The 19,159-nt window shown below is 37.0% G+C and overlaps 1 protein-coding gene across 5 annotated transcripts; it reads right to left on the bottom strand.

Annotated features, from left to right (window-relative positions):
* Positions 1–1,231: 1,231 nt before the first annotated feature.
* Positions 1,232–19,007, bottom strand: LOC105056101 (histone deacetylase 5). Of its 5 annotated transcripts, none has more exons than XM_073248062.1 (13): positions 18,715–19,003; positions 16,989–17,190; positions 16,620–16,766; positions 16,382–16,494; positions 10,948–11,159; positions 9,662–9,726; positions 9,162–9,332; positions 8,976–9,068; positions 7,369–7,710; positions 3,705–3,898; positions 3,433–3,580; positions 2,961–3,025; positions 1,232–1,654 (listed from the first exon to the last, which is right to left on the bottom strand). In XM_073248062.1, exons 1-13 carry the CDS (start codon positions 18,870–18,872, stop codon positions 1,525–1,527), a joined length of 2,040 nt encoding a protein of 679 aa, XP_073104163.1. In that variant the 5' UTR covers positions 18,873–19,003; the 3' UTR covers positions 1,232–1,524. The 5 variants fall into 5 exon arrangements, with proteins under 5 accessions (XP_073104163.1, XP_073104164.1, XP_010936484.1 ...); XM_010938182.4 differs by lacking the exon at positions 1,232–1,654 and adding an exon at positions 1,704–2,448 and having other exon boundaries at positions 18,715–19,001; XM_073248064.1 differs by lacking the exon at positions 1,232–1,654 and adding an exon at positions 2,309–2,448 and having other exon boundaries at positions 3,844–3,898; positions 18,715–19,005.
* Positions 19,008–19,159: the final 152 nt, after the last annotated feature.

The raw sequence follows: 19,159 nt of genomic DNA, 5'->3' as shown, positions 1-19,159 counted from the left end.
AAAATATTTTTTAATAATTTTTTTAAAAAATATTATTATTTTGATAAAAAATCTAATATTTTACATGTGAAGCAATAGGACATATGTTGGCATGCTCTCATATTTATCCCGAAGGAAATCCAGTCACTAATGTCATTGCAAATCTTGGTTGCAGACTTAGCACGCTCTATTTTGGAATATCAATTTCCCACTGGGTCCCTTAGTTATAGCTGATACTTCATCAAGCTATCAGCCCAAGGTGATGGGTAGGATATTGGCACATGCTCAATCAAGCTGTATCGAGTAGCCATAGGCTCGAACCCGATACATTTTAAAGTATTCTAACTAGAAACTTGGCTCGGATCAATTGGATCACAGTATCCAAGTTCAAGTTTGATTAGATCAAAAAAATAAAAAATTTGAGATAGATTCAACTTAGCTAAAATATTAACCAAGCCACACTCGAGCTTAAATTTGGGCTTTGTTCATATTTAAAATTAAAAAAAAAAAAATCATGCCGTGCCGATTATCGTCTTTGCAGAAACCGTGCAACCAATCTTGAAATCTTGGATCTGTATGCCCAGAATTTTGTCTAGGAAAATGAGATTTGTCATAACTCCATGACCTTTGAGAATATGATAAATTATACTGAACAAGTATGTTCGCTTTGATTGTTCAAATATTTTGTTGCGTGTTGACAAAGTTTGCAAGTTTTTCTTTGTGAACTGACTCCTTGGACTGTATGAATCAGGCAACCTCAAAGGCTCCTAGTAATGCATATGAGACGTAGAGAGAGCTTTGAATCAAGGTGCTTCGATAGGTGTTATTTTCTAGTCATTATTTTATATTTTCTTGAATATTTTTCCCCTTCATATTCTTTTGATTTTCAGTGCCGATCAAGTCTGAGTGATCTTTATTTTGTCAGAAACAAATTGTTTGCACATTTAGATGACACAGGCCACGAACTTTATGGCTTTGATACTTTTAAGACATGGAATTGCGATCTCTGGCCTCACCATCTTAATGAGCTCTCATGCAACATAAAAGTTGAAATAAAACTTCTACAACATTCCTTCATTAACCAATCAACCAGGGCACCGTCTTTTGAGCTCAGCAGAGAGAGGAAGACTCTTATCTATAATAAGCATTACCTTTAGCCTCAAACATGATCAGAAACGCACTATATTTTATGTGGGAATGAAATCCACTCGAGTTCTATGAAAGAAGCTAATGAAAGCTGCTTCTGATTCCATTAAATAGAAGTGAAATAAAAGTGACAGGAGAGTTACAAATGCATTAAGCAACCTTCCTTACAAACAGAGTTGTATGATCGGACCAGCAGAACGTGTGGAGTTTAGACCTAGTTCATACCCTACAGGAACTCTTTCACCCTTCAGAGGGACCGTGCATCCATGCCTTTGAATCCACATCAGAGTTTGAATCAAGGAAAACATGATTCACGAAAGCTGTTGATGTCCATATGAATGGCAACAAAGTTTCTGGTGATTTGCAGGAACTCGAGGTAAACCAGGTCTTGGATTTTGGCTATGATGCATTCTTTTGCTCTCTGTGCAGCATCAAGCCCAGTGTGCAGTGATACATTGCCATGATACACAATGAAGAATCAAGCTGTATGCTTTTTGATTCAGTCTTTTCATTATACCTACAGAACTTGCTAATACAAGTGGCACAAGGAGTATTTATAAATCCGCAGCAGCAGCATTAACAGAAGCAATGGCTTCCTCTCAAAGGTTATTATAGGCAAGTCACCCAGATAATTCAACAATAAAATTAGAACATTTTAGAGATGAACATGAGCTGACAACAAGATAATCAACCTTGATGTCTAAGGTCTATGAATGGGTATTTAGATGATATCCATATCAGATTTGTCAAAGCTTGTAATATCAATGCCCTAACTAAAATTTTCATGACCTCTTTCCAATTCTCTGCTGCAACATAATGATCAATATTTTGCAAAAGGCACAAATCATACTCCAGTGGCAGTCACTGTTCTTAGAATGAACAAAGCAAGCACATGGAATAAAGTTTGCAATCCTACAAATTTAACTCTTGTCGATTTCATAATCAAATACAAACCCAAACCAAATTAAAGACAAACCATATCAACAAAAAAACCATTCAGACATCTTCTTATCAAACACTCTTTGTGCGGTTCATACAAAAACTTCTAAAACACAAGCTATATACAGTGAAGAATTGAGCTTGTATGCTTTTGATCCAGTGTTAATCGTTGTACCTACACAACTTGCTATGCAAAAAATGAGAGGCCTAAGGAGTAATTATAACTCTCTCATAGCAGCATCATTAATGTAAGCAATTGCTTCCTCTCTTGTAATCTGTTTCCCTTCTACCAATCCTCTCACTAATGTATTCATGTAATCATTTGAAGGGCCAGATACAGGTAATTCACCAGATCTAAATTGATCAATCTCTGAGCATGAGCACCTGTTTGGTTACAAGTTGAATATATATCATATGTAGGGCAAACACTTCATTAGTTTAATTGTAGAAATCAGCATGTAGAAACAATATCAGATATGTGAGGAAACACTGAAAGTTGTCAATGAGAAAGCGCTATCTTATTCCCACCCCTTGGGATTGGCAATTACTAGAAACATGCAGGTCATTAATTGAATTGAAAAAAAGTAACATATCAGAATCACTGAAAAATGTCCATGAGAAGACAATATTCCAACTTCTGCAGATAGCAATTAAAAGTTAAAACAAACTCAGCATAATGGCTTTTAAACTTTTTTAATCCATGATAACTTGAACAATGCACTAGCAACATGGAATTACAGAAACTACCTCACAACAGCAATAACAGAAAAATGACTTCTGCAACAAGTTATTTCCAATAAATAGGACTTACTATTTACGTTAGAACTTCCATGAGCTTCAAAACAGGTCAAGAAAAACAAGAAAAATTAAGAATATATATAGAGAGAAAAACGTACGTCATAGTTAAGATAGGAAGGTTATCCTCCTCCCCTAAATAAAGGATGTTAGAATACCATCCAGCCTGCAGTAAATCCCAGCAATGTTAGATATCCAGTGGAAACAATTAAGCTATCAATACAAAGCATGTGCATACAGAACCATGTATACTGTGCAGACATATAAGAAGGGCATGAAACATTTAAATTAGTAAGTATGAAAGTGTATAGAGATGCTAACATAAATTCTTCCAAGCATATCAACCATTAGAATACCAAAATAAATTTTATCCTTTAGAAAGTAGAAAGCAAAATGATATCATAAAGAATAATTTAGACATAAACACAACTGCATGTCTTAATCATGGATATAGTTGAGCATTATCAGCAACAACAAGCATTAAAACTAACGATGTTCTCTTGTCAAGTAAAGCATTCAAATAGGAATCCACAATACAGTGCCTTCTATAGCATCAACGAGGAAAGTCAGTACCTTGAGAGCCTCCAGAGGCAATGACTTGTTTTCAGCAACAACACCAATATCAGATAGATCCAATAAAGGTGCTCCTGCACCTTGGCTTTTACCATTCTCTTGATGTAGACTATTCTCTTGAAGCAATACATCATTGAACTGCTCGAGTCTGTATACAGAATGTCAAACCAGAACACAACATGAGGTGCTCGATATAAACAGTTCGATCAATTAAACTTGGTCTGCTTCAACATATACTACAACAAGATATATCACAGTTCAGAAATTATTACGTTATTCTATACATGCACATGTAGGCTTTGTCATTTTTGTTGCTTTCAGGATGAAGAAAAGCAACTCCTCCTTTACCCCATGTGCGGGTGAGAGATCTTGCAAAGAATAGCTGATGGGGCACAGTTTTCCAGATGACACCTTTTGGCGAACTTTTATCTTGTGATCCAGGACATGGTTCATTCATACCTTCCACCTATTAAAATGATGGGTAAAAAAATAATAAATTATTATCAAGTAGCCTTTTCAGAGGTCCAAAGAAATAAGATGGAGGGAGATAGTACGCATCAACTTTTATAAGGGGGAACACAATATATATCTGTAATCAAAGAAAAACTTTGTTGCCCCACCCACCAAGGCATATCCATTCCCCTTTCCATGAAAAAGCTACTAAAGTCAAGTAGTGAATATACAATGAGTGATGTTAACAGACACGGGATCCAGTCTAACTACAATTCCAAGATCTAAATATTTGTATTCACATTTTAATCACCTTACTATAGTTAACCATACTATGGTTGTTAAACCTACCCAATATTGTTTGCCTGAGTAAAAATAAAACCTACACTTATAAAAAAATTATGTAATAAGTGTATCCTGGATGAATTTCTTAAGCTGATCTACCGTCAATGCCGGAAAACTCATGCGACAAACAAACTTGATTTGAAAGCACCCATGCCTTCTGGAGTGGCTGACTGAATTCAGCACATAATCTAGAACAGCTAAAAGTGGCAAAAATTTAATAAGTCATGTAATGAATCACTGTAACTGATGGCTTACAGATTGAGGTATCTGCTAGGAAGTTTAAAGAGTGAAATAGCAGCAGAGTTACAGCCAAGGGAGGGATTTGGATCGCTCAAGAAACTCCAAAATTTTTCCTAGACTTCTTTTCAACCCTCAAGTTGGAACTTTTTCTTTCTAGTTTCCCTGGATTAGATAGAAAAAGCACAACAGGAATCTAGAACCTATGAAACACGGATACTTAAAACTGCATGCTATGTCCATATCCCATTAATATCAAATACCGATACTTGTTGGATTCTTCTAGGACACATGTCAGATGCTTCCTTTTAGTACCCAACTTTTCAAAATTAAGGTCTCATGACACTTCCCAGTAATAACTGGAATACTTCACTGATACCTTCATAATATGGGAGAGGGTTCTTTCCTTTACTTTTTCTGTTTTAATTTTTCTTTACTGAATGTTAAACTTTTGTTGATGGATGATTAACTTTAAAGTGCATGATGTTGATCTTATATGTGGAGCACAGATTGTAGTAGATGGATTTTAGTTACAATTCATGTTGCTAGGGCCTTTTGATTTGCAACAACGTGCTGACACCTGACACTTAGTAATGGTAAGGTACAACACTTGGACACAGGTATACATGGAGAAATTCATAAATAATGGAAGGATTGGACACTTACACAGTTACACATGTAATGACACTGGATATCTATACTAAGACCATGTAACATAGATCAAGACAAAGATGGAGTTTGTGGATGTTAATCTATCATATAAAGTTAGACCACATTATTTTCACAAACTACTATGCCTTATGAAAGCTTTTCTTTACATATATGTACAGAGTATATATTTATTCTTTGTTCTATCGTCATCATGTCATATCCTACTGTTCAGTAGTTGTCATATCATTATGTCCATATCATGTTGTATTTGTATCTTGTATCCATGTCCATCTTCACACTCTAGTACTCATGCTTTATTAAGAAGTTGTAATTTCTTCCAAAACATCAATAATTAGTGAAAATATTAGGATCTTTCAAGTTGTGAAAGACTGTTAGTTGTATCAAAACTGGTTCGAAGTTGTATCAAAACTGGTTCGAAGTTTCGCTTGAAACCAATTTCTTTTGGCTGAATAAAGTGGAGTGGAAGGTTTTGGTCAAAATATAAAACAACACCCAAGACTCAGTTCCACATTTTCGATCCAGTTAATCCAAAATCGGTCAATTCAGTTCACTTTCAGTTATTTTCGATAAAAATTCAGTAAATTAGCCTGAGACAATTTTGATGTTTTATTTGGTATTTAATATCATATCTGGGGTATTGTTATTTTTTAGCATACGGCCATGTTGTGTCAATTAGGGATGATTTTTTTTCATTTATATATCTTCAGTAAATGGAGAATTACCTATGGATGATACATATAACCCTCGATATGCCAAGGTCTCCTGAGAGGCCCCTATTTTAGTACTTTATAAAGACTGATTTGCATAACTAAATAAATACAAGAGAACATCATTCAGTAAAAAGCATCTTTTTTACACATAATACATTGATACATAAAAAAGAAATCCTATAGCTGCATTCATTTCCATGTAATCTGAATAATATTAGAAAGAAATGTCTGAATTTATGTATTTGTGACTGCAACTAAAAAATGACGAACACTGAGCATTGAAAAGCTACATATTTTTTATATCACTAAAAAAAAGCTACACATTTTTCTAAGAAAAGATTGGGAGACCCGTCCCAATAAAAAGCTTCATATTGCTAGTAGTAAATTTTTAAGCAACTAAACTTCAATAAGTAAATAACATATATGCCTACTAAGCATCACACCAAGGATTGTAGTGCTGATATCAGGACCCGTACTGGTTGTCTAGTTGTGTTGTTCCATGCCAGACCCATGCTGGCACAATAGAGCTGGGGGAGGGCAAGGGAGAGAGAGAACAAGAGAGACAGACAGGGAGGGAGGGAGAGGGAGGGACGAAGATGGCCAGTGAAAGGTCCAGGAGGGGTGTAGAGGTTGCCAACTTCACTTAATTTTTCAAAATAAAAAAGAGCCCCCTCTAGGACCCTTATTTTGAACAAAATAGGGGAACCAAAATGTGGAGCCCTTCGCCCTTTGCAAACCTCCGTCATCTTCCTCTGGCCATCCTCCTCCCTCTCCTTCCCTCTTCTCCTCTCTCCCATTCTCCCTCTCCTCCACCCTCACCGGTATCTCGAAATGGAGGGGTAGAACCATGCCAGTCGCCCCTGGCATAGCTTGATGCACCCCAAACCGAACTGTTCAGGACAGTATGACAGACCTAGCATCACACCAGTATGCTTTACAAAATCCATTTGAATGCATCATTAACTTTAGCCTAAAACTATTATTGATACCACACAATTATAGAACATTTATGACACAATATTTAAATGTTGTGTCATAAGTAATTACCTTTCTTTGCTTCTTTTGTTCACTTCTATGTTTTAATTTCTAATAATATAAATGGCAATCATTTGAAAAAAGTTAAACATCTTGAGGTTACTTGGTCATATTTTTGGTTGTTATTAAATCAGTACCAAAAGTTTAAGATCCTCAACTTGCCAAGGTTGTAGTCGGCATATGAAAATAAGTACAAGATATTCAGGAATACAATAAAAAATTTACAGCACCCAACACTAAAACTGAAGAACTTAAGGAAATTAAGGGAAGTATTTTAATTTTTCAAACATAGTGATCATACATCTTTTTACAATAGGGTGCAACGAGATATAAATTATAGGTTTTGTATGAAGACCCTTTGGGTCAAGCATGATGAACCCAAAGGAAAGAACTTTGACAGGATTATGCATTTTGAAGCAAAGAATGCTTTGCAACCATGTAATTAAAAGGAAAACTTCTTTAACTGTCCATACGACAAGCATCTTACCTTTCCACCTTTGATGTAGCAGAGAAACCCTGGTTTCCACATATTTGATCCATAACTGCCATACCAAACTTCAGTTTTTGATAAAACTGATCTCCAACGTGTACAACCATCAACATTCTTATCAGGCATCAATGCTTGAGCATTAGGACATTCTTCAGATAAAACAACAGGACTTTTGTCAGTTGCAATGTGGTCCAAGGTGATTGCTTTCCCATGATTATCTTCATCAATATTCAACTTTGAAAGGGGCTCAATAATCTCAACGAAGTTTGTGGCACATATAGTGACAGAAGCTCCTCCGTCATTCTCCACAATAGACTCAGAGCTAGAGCTCAAGTTTAGCTGGAAGTAGAACGATATATAGTCATAAGTGCAAGTAAAAGAAGTATATAATTGTAACAAGTAATAGCTACTGTTGGTTAAACTTCAATGCTCCAGTCATCACCAACATTTAACCTTGAACTCCGGTTCATCCTATAACAGAGTGATTATTCTAGATGGGACAAACAGTTCATGGAAAATAAAAGTTGCCATTGATCAGTGCAGAGCCCAGGGAGAATCTTCCCACTTCAATATCTCTGAAATCATTATATTCCCCTGCCCATACATTGTGATCCCCTCTCCTAAAATTTATGTACCTTGGATTCTGCTTCACATATATTGTGGAACTAAAAGTTCACCAGACTTAATATTATTAATCCATTCCCCAGGCGCCCTAGTAAGGTCCAGCTCCAAAAGGAACCCTCCCTTAAAAATCTGCATGATGTTACACGAACAGTTTCAGTTTGTTGTCTGAAACATGTCTCCCAGAAAGGGTGGCTTATAAGAATAAAGAGATAGGTGGGAAAGGAAGAATAAAAGAATCCATCAAAAGATGAGAAAAACCAGAACTTTGGGCCAACGATGCCCTTTTGACCATCAATTTTGCACTATAATTACACAGTAGCATTGAGATTGCTACCAGGAGAACAGAAGAGGAAATTTAAGTGGTGAAAATATTTACATTCAACATGATGCAACATAGCAGGAGGGTTGATAAGAGAACACTATTTTAGAATCGTGGATACTTATTCATATGTTGTCCCCTATCCCTCTTTCATCTATGTTATCTTTAATTAAATTCAAGTGAGAAGTATATTCTTTAACATAAAAGACTTAACATTGTCAGCAGCACAAGAGTCATGGTGAACAAAACCTTGACATATATTTCCACAAATTAAAAAAGTCTAATTCACAAACTATCAAAGTACAATGTGAGGATAAAACTGTCAAAAAAAATAACAAGATTAATTTTAATTATGCAAATTTACAATTTTTTTGAAAATTTAATGTTGATTATTAGTACTAGATAAAAATGTGAAAAATGTCTTGGGAAATAGTCGGAAATGACAACATTAAAAAATCACATCTGATTGGATGGGTTTGAAGGCACAGTTTTCTATAATATATTATTAGGAAAACCAAACACATGATTAATCCATAAGAGGCTTAATAACTCAAAATCAATATATTAGACATGATGAGCTCTATAGAGTCCATTATGGCTTGGCTTAAGCAATACAAAAAACAAAAAAAAAAAGGAAGAAACTAAAAAGAAAATTCGGCACCTCAACTGAGCAAGGTCTCCAGTTGCTAACCAATACTTTCTGTGGTAACTCAACAGACAATGCTGGCCAGAATGTCTTTAGTTCATGACGAACCTGGACAAAGAGGACAACATCAAGAGGGGCATATATCTCAGTAAGGACATAAAATCAATCAAAAGATACGTATGGGATAAACAAACAACATACCTCCTGTATTACACGCCATGTGGACTCTAAAGGTTGTGCCTTTATGGATCCAACCAAGGGTTTTTCTTCCAACAAAACTTTTGCACAAGCAAGAACTGAATCTGCTATAGACTTGAGATTGTAACCTCCTTCCAGAGCCATCACTATCTTTCCTTGAGCAAACCCCATCAGCTTAAAAAGTAATTGTTAAATATTACAATAGTTCAGACAGAAGAAATTGGATTCCATAAGGGAGTACAGATAGAGACATGACAATCTTAAATATACAAACAGATGCTTTCAAGAATGGTTGAAATAAAAATAAAGTGCCAGTGGTTTTTTTTTTTAAAAAAAAGTAGCAGCAGCAAAATGTTGATGCTCTAGAGATGGAGAATTAATATAATGTCACAAAATTTAACATGACAAAGACAATAAATGTTTTCATACTGGTTAAGGAATTTCTGTGAGGGACATTTTAAAATTTTCACAAAAGAGAAAAAGACAGTGTAGAAGCAACTCACCTTTTTCAACATGAGCGAATATCCATATGGGGTGATGCAACAACCACCAAGCGGATCATCAACAGCTGTTGAAAAAGCATGTTAGAAAAATATTTTAGAAGAAGGAAAAGTAAATAAATTGTGTAACACCCAGCCCAACATGTTGATTTTAAATTGATGAATTTAGCAAATTAGCAAAACAAGAAAAATGTCTTTAAAACAAATAATGCTATATGAGAGTTAAGTTGCTTCACTAAGATTAAGGATAGAGGAATTAGCTTTTCTTATTTGCTAGGTAATCAATACCCCTATATGCACCTCTGCTAGGTGTTCAGTGAAAGCTTCTGACCAGTAAACCAAATATGAGCTCGAGCCTTGCAGGATATCACATCTACATGGTTGCCAACTTAAGATGTTTTGACCTGTCCATCAAGTTGGTCCTCCATAAATGTTAATACTTTTAGCCTGCTGAACCAATATAGGAAGCCAAAAGAAGTGGATATATTTTAGGCCCTAGTTTCCCCCCATTTTAGGATCAAGCATCACCAAAGTAACGTGAAAAAACATAATTTGGACTCAGTGAAACCATCTGAATTTTGTTAGAGTCCTAGGAATGAAAACCCAAAAGACCAAGACATGTTTGTCAAGTGATTTAGTAAATATTTCCATCTACAAAAGTGACTGGTCATCTTTACATCATTAGCAACTTTGTATTGCATTAATTGGATGGAATGTGTATAACTTTCAAATTGATTGTCTGAGTTGATCCAATGAAGCATTAATCAAACAATTTGAGGAATTCATTCCGTCACAATAGAAAAACTTATAGTAGAAGTTGTCTAAAACTCTTTTCTGATTTTTTAAATTATAATTATTATGTTTTAATGATGTCAATCTCAATTTATCAAGTTTAACGGATAAATTTTTCAATTTTGGACTGTTCCAACAGAAACCATTTGAATCACATGAGAAGCTGAAAAGTCTAAGCTTAAACCATTTGAAACAACACATTAGGCCTAAAGCTGCACGAAGAAACACTGGAAAGCCAAAATTTTGAATTTTGCTATGCAATCAGCTTGCTGGTGGATTAATTAATTATTAATCTAATATCAACAGATCTATGTGAGAGCATCTATATATAAGTGTGCATATTGTTCAGACAAGTAGACATGCAAAAGGCACCAAGATAAACAATTTCCATGACATGTCAATAATACATATCGTACAAAATCCTAAAATGAATAGATGGTTTGCAGACATGCAGTGAAAGAAAAGTAATGTCAAAAAAAGGGTAAACAGAAAATAACCTGCATCAAATCCAGCAGAAATCAATATTATGTCAGGATCGTAAGATTCAGCTACAGGAAGCAATACATGGTCCCAGACAGCTACATAATCTGCATCACCACATTGTCCTTGTTCCCAAGGAACATTGATGTTGTATCCTGCACCCGGCCCTTCACCAATCATGCAATATGAACCATCACCACTAGCAGGATAGAACATTCCAAAATCAAACCTACAATATGTAACATGCTTGTTATGATAAGCCATGTCAATGAGATCACTTCACAGTGAACTAACGTTCGCAAAAAAATAAAACAGCATAATCTACTTGTTCATTATTAAATATCAGATAGCTACATGATTGGCTGATTTTGTAGATAGATGTCCAGCATGACTCTTTTTTTTTTTTGATGAAGAAGAAGAAGAAGAGTGTCAGAAGAGTGGTATTTGATTAGATACAAATTATACAAAATAAGTCCACCTCGACATATGAGACCAGCATTTGATAGCCCAACGAGAAAGGATGCTTTTTGGCAGGACACGTAGGATAGAGCGCTCTAAAACACAAATTTGTCAAAGCATGCAAATCTATTGAATAATCAGTTGTCACATGGAACTTTATTTATTAAGTTGAAGGTAGGCCTTGTTTGACCATCTGTTTGAAAAGAGCTCCATAAAATACAACAAAGTTAGCCCCTTTCTTGAAAGTCTCAACATGCACATTAGAGGATTACAAGTATGTATTCATCTATGCCAAAAACCTCATATTTTTCGTCCACAGTGTTCATTAAATTCTAAGAAAACCTCAAATTTTTTAATTGAAAGTGTGAGAGAGACTGTTCTGAACATTATGGATCATATGCAACTGTTTTTGTGCATGTCATTACTTAGAAACAATAAAAAGAACCCAGATCAAGGGAATGGTTGGCCTAGACAATTACCGTAAACTTTCACCAATAGCAAGGATGCAACAACTAACAAGTGTTAAGCACATTCAGTAGTGACAGAAGCATGGTTTCCAGTGCTGGCTTCTGCTGGCTGGCACATATTGGGCCAGGCCAGTACCAGAACTAATTAGATATCAACTACTAGGCATGCCAACCTGCACGATCCATGCAAATCTGGTTCCAATCTGGTATAGGTTAATATGGCTCAGCACCAACTATCAAGCAAAACATACTTTGATTTTGGCCAGATTACCATGTTTCGAGATGACAAAGCACATGGCATGCCAGCTATTGGCCAACATAGCCTATGCATACAGCAATGAATCATTGGAAAGAAATCAATAGAGTAACAAGGTTTAATTCCCAATCTGATCGTGGGGAAAGCAAAAAAATTGAATGTTATTAAAAAAGAGAAAGGATGCCGACCGTGAGTTGATTCTGAATAATAAATTGTGAAGGATCTGAACTGACTAGAAACATCATGCTCAAGACAAAGGTCAACCTTTTGAGGCTTGGTCTTGGTCTCTCAGAATGTATGACGACCAAGAGTGACAGGAAAAGCAGGCTTTTCAAATACCATCAGGCATGAGACAGTATGAACAGTATCACATTGCTCTGCCAAGTCTCTGGCACTAATACACAGTGTGCTGATACATGACTCAGTCTTGTACCATGTGTCGATACTTGGAACTGTGCTATTTCAGCAAAAAAAAAAAATCAATATATGGTCCCACACCAGTATATGAAACCTTGACCAAGAGGGATGGGGGAAGAGATAAGTACATAGTAGAGACAGCATCACATGAAGTGCGCCTTAAGGGCAACAAATGAAAGCAATATGGTCCAGAATAGCTCAATTTTTCATATCAACAGCAATAGGTTGCTAAGATCAAGTGAATGTCACACAACACCTATTGGCAATGTCCAACAAGAAAAAGGGCATTGGTGTTTCAATTACATGGCAGAGATTGTTATGGTTAGACTAAAATTCTACTGCATAACCCAAAAGCATTTGTCCAGATCTAGGTTGGCAATCCAAGCTCATGTATTATGAAACTCAAGTGTCAAGGGATAGACAGAATAAAGCCACATGCAAATACATCATGCTAGTGCATTATAGATTTAATGCATAAATGATGATCTCCAGTGTACATTGAAGTTATGCAAGTAAATGGTTGAAACATGCATACTGTCACACCCCAATTTTGGAACATAACATGGCCATGCTACCAAAGGGTGCCGTCCTCGATAACATGAAGCCAACATTCATAATCAGCAAAAATCCATCACAAATAAAATATAATAAAAAATTCAATTCCATCATTAATCAAGTAATTAAATCAAGATTGGTTCAAAGCATCTAAATCCAAAATCAAATATCAAACCAATGTCTCACAATTCATAAATAATTGACTACAAATCCATAATCATCCTATAATTTTCAAACTTGCTAGCATAGACCTCCAAGACTAGATCATCCATCGTTCCTAACCTTATTCTTCTGTGAAAGAAAAAAAAGAAAGAAAAAAAAGCAAATGAAGAGGTATGAGCTACACTAGCTCAGTAAATAAATTTTATGCTATCTTACCTGGATCATGCATAAATTTATACATATATCAATAAATCATTTAGAGAAAATGTTTATCATTGTAAGATAAAACTTTCAAAATATCATTATATCTAAATCAATCATACTCTTGCATATATATAAATCATACAATTTACATAAATATAATTTTCAATGCATAAAATAAATAAATTTATAAATCATGATAACATAAAGTCATAAATCATCTGTCATTTTGTCGCATCATAATTCTTAATAATTCTTTCAAGCTAAATGCTATAGTCATCTTATACCCATGATAAGACCAAAATCAAATCACGCCAACTACTATAACCTATTGGTGAGGGCCGTATGCCAAGCTATTATAATCCACTGACGAGGGCCGTATGCCGAGCTATTATAACTCACTGACGAGTGCCGTATGCCGAGCTACTATAACTCATTGGCGAGGGCCGTATATCGAGCTACTATAATCCGCTGGCGAGGACTATACACCGAACTACTATAACCCGCTAACAAGGATCATATGCCAAGCTACCATAAGCCGCTAGCAATGGCTGTGCCAACTATTGTAAACCACTGGTGGGTCCATAGTACATATCTATTTGAGAGCCCATAGTCATATTTCTTAAATCATATTTTCTTAAAATATGTGTTCTTACATCATAAATAGATAAGTTGAAAGATATTTAACGACTTTACAGAGTTCATAATCCATAAAGTGAAACAATCATAAAATCAATGTTTTCATATCAGCTATACCGATTTTGATGAATAACAAGTCCATAGTTCATAAACAAACTGTTAATATTAGAATATCCATAAAGCCATACTTTTCATAAAAATACATGATTTACATAATATCATATGCTTGATCTTTAATTTAAGAAAACATAGAATCATTGATGTCAACTATTCTTTTTATTTTTCTTAAAGTCTTAAGTATTGAAAGCATTCAGTAATTCAAAAATAAGGAGTGTCAGAGTTACCTCTTCCGCCCTAACCCTTCAAACTTCGCTGGATGAATTTATTGAACCTATTTAACATATTAAAAACATAATTCATTCCTATTCGATAAATTTAATTATGAAAAAAGAAGACTATAGATTGGATGGTCAGTCCAACAAACTATCCAGGCACCGGGGCAATTCAAGGCCTTCTAGCTGAGAGTCAGATCCAAGCGACTCAATCAAGGAATTATCAAACTCGGATTGAATCAAGATCAAGATCGATCAACAAAATTCATCAATAATAGATTTCAAAGATGCTCGACATGGTCGGGATAATCGGTTCGACAAGCTACATGAATATCAAAACAATTTCGGATCTCTTTGGAAAGGTCGTCACAAGTTTATACTAGGGTTTATAGATCAGATAGAGAAAAAAAGAGAGAGGATAGAGAGAGACATAAGAGAGAAGGAGACGAGAGAGAGAGAACCCTTCTCTCTCTTTTTCTTTTTCTTGTCTTTTTTCTTTTCTTCTTCCAATTCTTGGCTTAATAAGGGAGGAAAAAGGGTGGTAGTTGGTGCTCCAGTGGGGTGCGGTGGCACAATCGAAGGTTCAATAGTAGGCTGCCGATGAAGATGAGGTAGGGACAACTGATCACAAGGATCGACCAATGGAAAATCACGAGAAAAAGGCCCAAAAATATGGTATCCAGGCCATTCTTGGCTTTTCTTCAATGGCCATTCATCAATGGCCATGATCTCATTGGGAAGGGTCGTGGGGAGGCCGAGGAACCTAGCTTACGGCCCGGCTTCAAGGGACGGCCATGCTAGTGGCTAGAAAAAGCAAAAGTAATGTAAGAAAAACAAGGAATTCTTCTTTATGGTGGGTTTCCGACAAAATCAATGGCCAACAGTAGTGCCCAAAGCCATGAGAAGATGAGGAAGAGAGAGAGAAGGAAGGATCGAGTCCTTATCTTGACTCCGATGGCATCTCTAGCCCAATTTTCGATAGGCATGGAGAAAGAAATTTGGTGAAAATCAAGAGAAAGAGAGAGGAGAACTCGATAATCTTCAGTGGAGGATCATGGGAGGGATAAGGGGGGCCCATTTATAGAGAGCTCTAGGGTTTAATTGCCCTATAACTCCGGCTTCTTCCCAGATTCAATCGAAGATTGGGAGTCTTCTTCCAATGTTTTTGTTTTTTTTGGCCGCCTTAAAATTCATGTGACTGGTCTTAATTGAACCAGGTTATCACATATACAACATACCAAAATTGTATATGCCATAATGTAGATATGATACATTATGATGCTATACTTTCTCTAGAAGCACGAAAATGAGGTTCGGTATGCCACAGGGGCCAAACCAGCCTGTATTGGGTGGAATCGACTCCTCCAGGTTTCTTGTTGTATAGATACATGTTGACTATTGCGAATGACACCATAGATTAGCATGAGAAGGCCTCCAAACCCTGTGTTAATACAAGAGCTGTATCATGCTGTATTGAGCATACTGTATTATACTAGTAGGGTACCTATATGATACCCAATACTAGTACAACAAACCTTGGTTGACAATAACAATTTCCAAGCACTAAACATGTAATGGTAAGTTAATACTGGAATTTGGTCATTCTAAATTCTAAAGAGCATAATAGTTGATTATGATATTGTAAGTTCAAGAGTTCCCAAGTCACATCCATGTATAATGATACAAAATGGTCAAAATCACATGAACATGAACAACAAAGATGAAAAATTTCACCACATAGAAAGGGATAATATCTGTGCTAAACACAAGAACAAGTAAGAACTAAGGAAACTTGGCTAATAGTTGTAAGAAAGGGCACCTAGAGACTTGCATTGATAGAACATGCCCTTGATAGGAACAATCAACTAAAGAGTTAACATGGACCACCCTAAATTGATGGTACAAGGGATGTCAGTTATGTTTGTGCTGCTAAATAAGTAACCAGAGATACTCAATGTCATACCTGTGAACAGAAAAGAACAGTACCCGAGGGTCATTGTAAAACATATTTTGAGTGCCATTACCATGGTGAACATCCCAATCCACAATTAGTATCTTTCTTATACCTAACTCTGGCTGTAAAGGACAACAAAAGTGAATAGCAATGGAAAAGCAATATTATATAATTTACAAAAAGTCATGACACCACCCTCACATAGGGTTTTTGTACAGAAGATTTGCAAACAAAAATTACTACATACCCTTTCATTCAAGAGAAAATTAGCTGCAATTGCAACATTATTGAACAGACAAAACCCCATAGCTTCATCAGATTCTGCATGATGGCCAGGAGGCCTCACAATGGCAATAGCCGAATCCAAATCCCCTTTGGCCACCTTTTCAGATACCTACTCGAGGAATAAGCAAAAACAGCATTTGATGTTAACCTAGAATGTACTATTATTATTTTATATGAGTAGAATGGAGCTGACTGAGGTGCTTTATTTTTATAAAATTCAGTAACTAGCCCAGTTAAGAGATAGTGTGAAATTATTTTTAAAATGTTTCTAACCAATTGGGTGGAGATGTGTTAAACTGCAACTGGTTAAGAAAATTGAACATGAAATTACCTCCATAACTGAGCCTGCTGCAAGGTAAGAAGCTTCAGATGAACCCTTGTTAAAATATATAGAATTGAACTCTGAGGCAATCCTAAGACGTTGAGAATTAAATTTTTTTGAGCTGATATTCTTGATCAGCTTGATATGCCTTGCGGTATGAACAGATGCTATGTACTTATCCTCAGCTTCCTTGGCACTCAGAACTACACACCTGGAAAAAGAAAAGGATAAATAAAACTAAATAGAGATAGCAATACTACTAAATAGGTGGCAGAAAAAAAAAAAAAAAAAACAGAAGTTCAATAATTATGCATAGTTCCCACCAAACAGATAGTAAAGGGTCCAGTGAGACAGGGGAAAGGAATAGATTTCCTTGGTTATTACCGCAGGCAACATGGATATCAATTTCTAAAATGCTATAGAAATGGCACCTGTTGTGCGCACGTGTCAAGCAGGTCGTCGGAGACCGCACGCTTCGCCCCACGAAGTATTGCCCGCTTTGGCTGGGTCCAGACCGGGAGCGTGCCCAGTGGTCCCCACCGGGGTTGTCCCGCCCGGCGTCACGCAGACGGCCTCACGGTTTTGTCCTTGGCCCTATGGGCAAAAGGCGCCTCGTGAGGGAAGGTGTGCTCGTATCCCTCTTAAGCACATGCACACACCAGAGTTGCCCGATGTGGGACTATTAAGGGAGGTCCCCCCACAGCCTGCCCACAACAGATGCCCCCCACTCTGGAGGGTGCAGGTGTTGAGCGACAGGGGGCGGGTTACCCCTACCTGGCGCGCCACTGTTGTGCGCACGTGTCAAGCAGGTCGTCGGAGACCGCACGCTTCGCCCCACGAAGTATTGCCCGCTTTGGCTGGGTCCAGACCGGGAGCGTGCCCAGTGGTCCCCACCGGGGGTTGTCCCGCCCGGCGTCACGCAGACGGCCTCACGGTTTTGTCTTTGGCCCTATGGGCAAAAGGCGCCTCGTGAGGGAAGGTGTGCTCGTATCCCTCTTAAGCACATGCACACACCAGAGTTGCCCGATGTGGGACTATTAAGGGAGGTCCCCCCACAGCCTGCCCACAACAGCACCTATAACAGTTTATACATGAAGCTGAACAATTCAGAAAACACCAACAATTGAGACTGCAGAAATGACTGAATGCATCATACATAGATTCAGTCATCAACCATAAAAAGTCATTAACCAAACCCAAACCCTTGCAAAATTTCGAGGTCGGTTAACATGGAATGAAAGATATTCTCTTTTGAAAGGAAAAAGGTTGTCAGTAACACACCATGTTCAACCAAGCGAACGCTGAGTTGAATTCACGATATAAACAGAGTGACAGTTCTAAAATCGTGCGAAAAGGTGAAATGAACTTATTCACTTTAAAAACTACTAGCCTAATCAAGATTTCAATAAAAAACGTATAATCTCATGCTATAACAAGGTTTGGTTAGCTCAATGAATTTCTTTCCGCTTTGATATACAGATCATTACAGAAGTTATAGGCAAAAAGCATTAGTCACAAGCCATTAACATCGCGCATAACTTTCTAAATCAAAACCTTTCATTCCCTATCAGAAACGCATGATATCATAAGAAAAGACTCGAACTTTTAGAGTTTTAAAAACCCATCGTCAAGTTGCGAGAACGAAACAGAGGAAAGAAGAGTCTTTTTCCACTCTTCCTCACTTCCATTACCGCCAACAGTCCTCGAAGCAAAGGGGGAGAAGAGAGAAAGATACCTTAGGGGAATCCCCTCGGACTCGAGCTTCTGCCAGATGGCGCGGATCCGGTCGGGATTCTCCGGATGAATCTCGCCGTCGGGGGTGGCGTGGCGGCACATCCGCTCGTCGTACAGGAGGCCGACGCGCCGGCGGTGGGGATCTTCCGGTGCTGCCATTATCGACGCCAAGAGAGCTCGGGCGACCGGAACGAAGAGGGTCAGGAGTGGAGTTGAAAAGCACCAGATATTTTGGGCATTGGAATAGGAGTGGAGTATTTCATTTTAAAGAAGTTAAGAGTAGTTTATGAAAGGAAATGGATTGGGTACGGACAATTCAGGAAGTCGCCTTCTATTAGACTTTTCTGCTAACTTTAAATACGGGAGAGACTTGGAGGGAAAATGTTCTTTTTCTCTCTCTGAAGTTTTTGAAGTTTTTTGAACTAAAGAATGGAGCATGGTCCTAC

Source organism: Elaeis guineensis, chromosome 13 (genome assembly GCF_000442705.2).
Source record: "Elaeis guineensis isolate ETL-2024a chromosome 13, EG11, whole genome shotgun sequence".
Classification (NCBI taxonomy): domain Eukaryota; kingdom Viridiplantae; phylum Streptophyta; class Magnoliopsida; order Arecales; family Arecaceae; genus Elaeis; species Elaeis guineensis.
The sequence above is the reverse complement of the archived record's forward strand: the minus strand, read 5'-3'. Positions and strand labels throughout refer to the sequence as shown.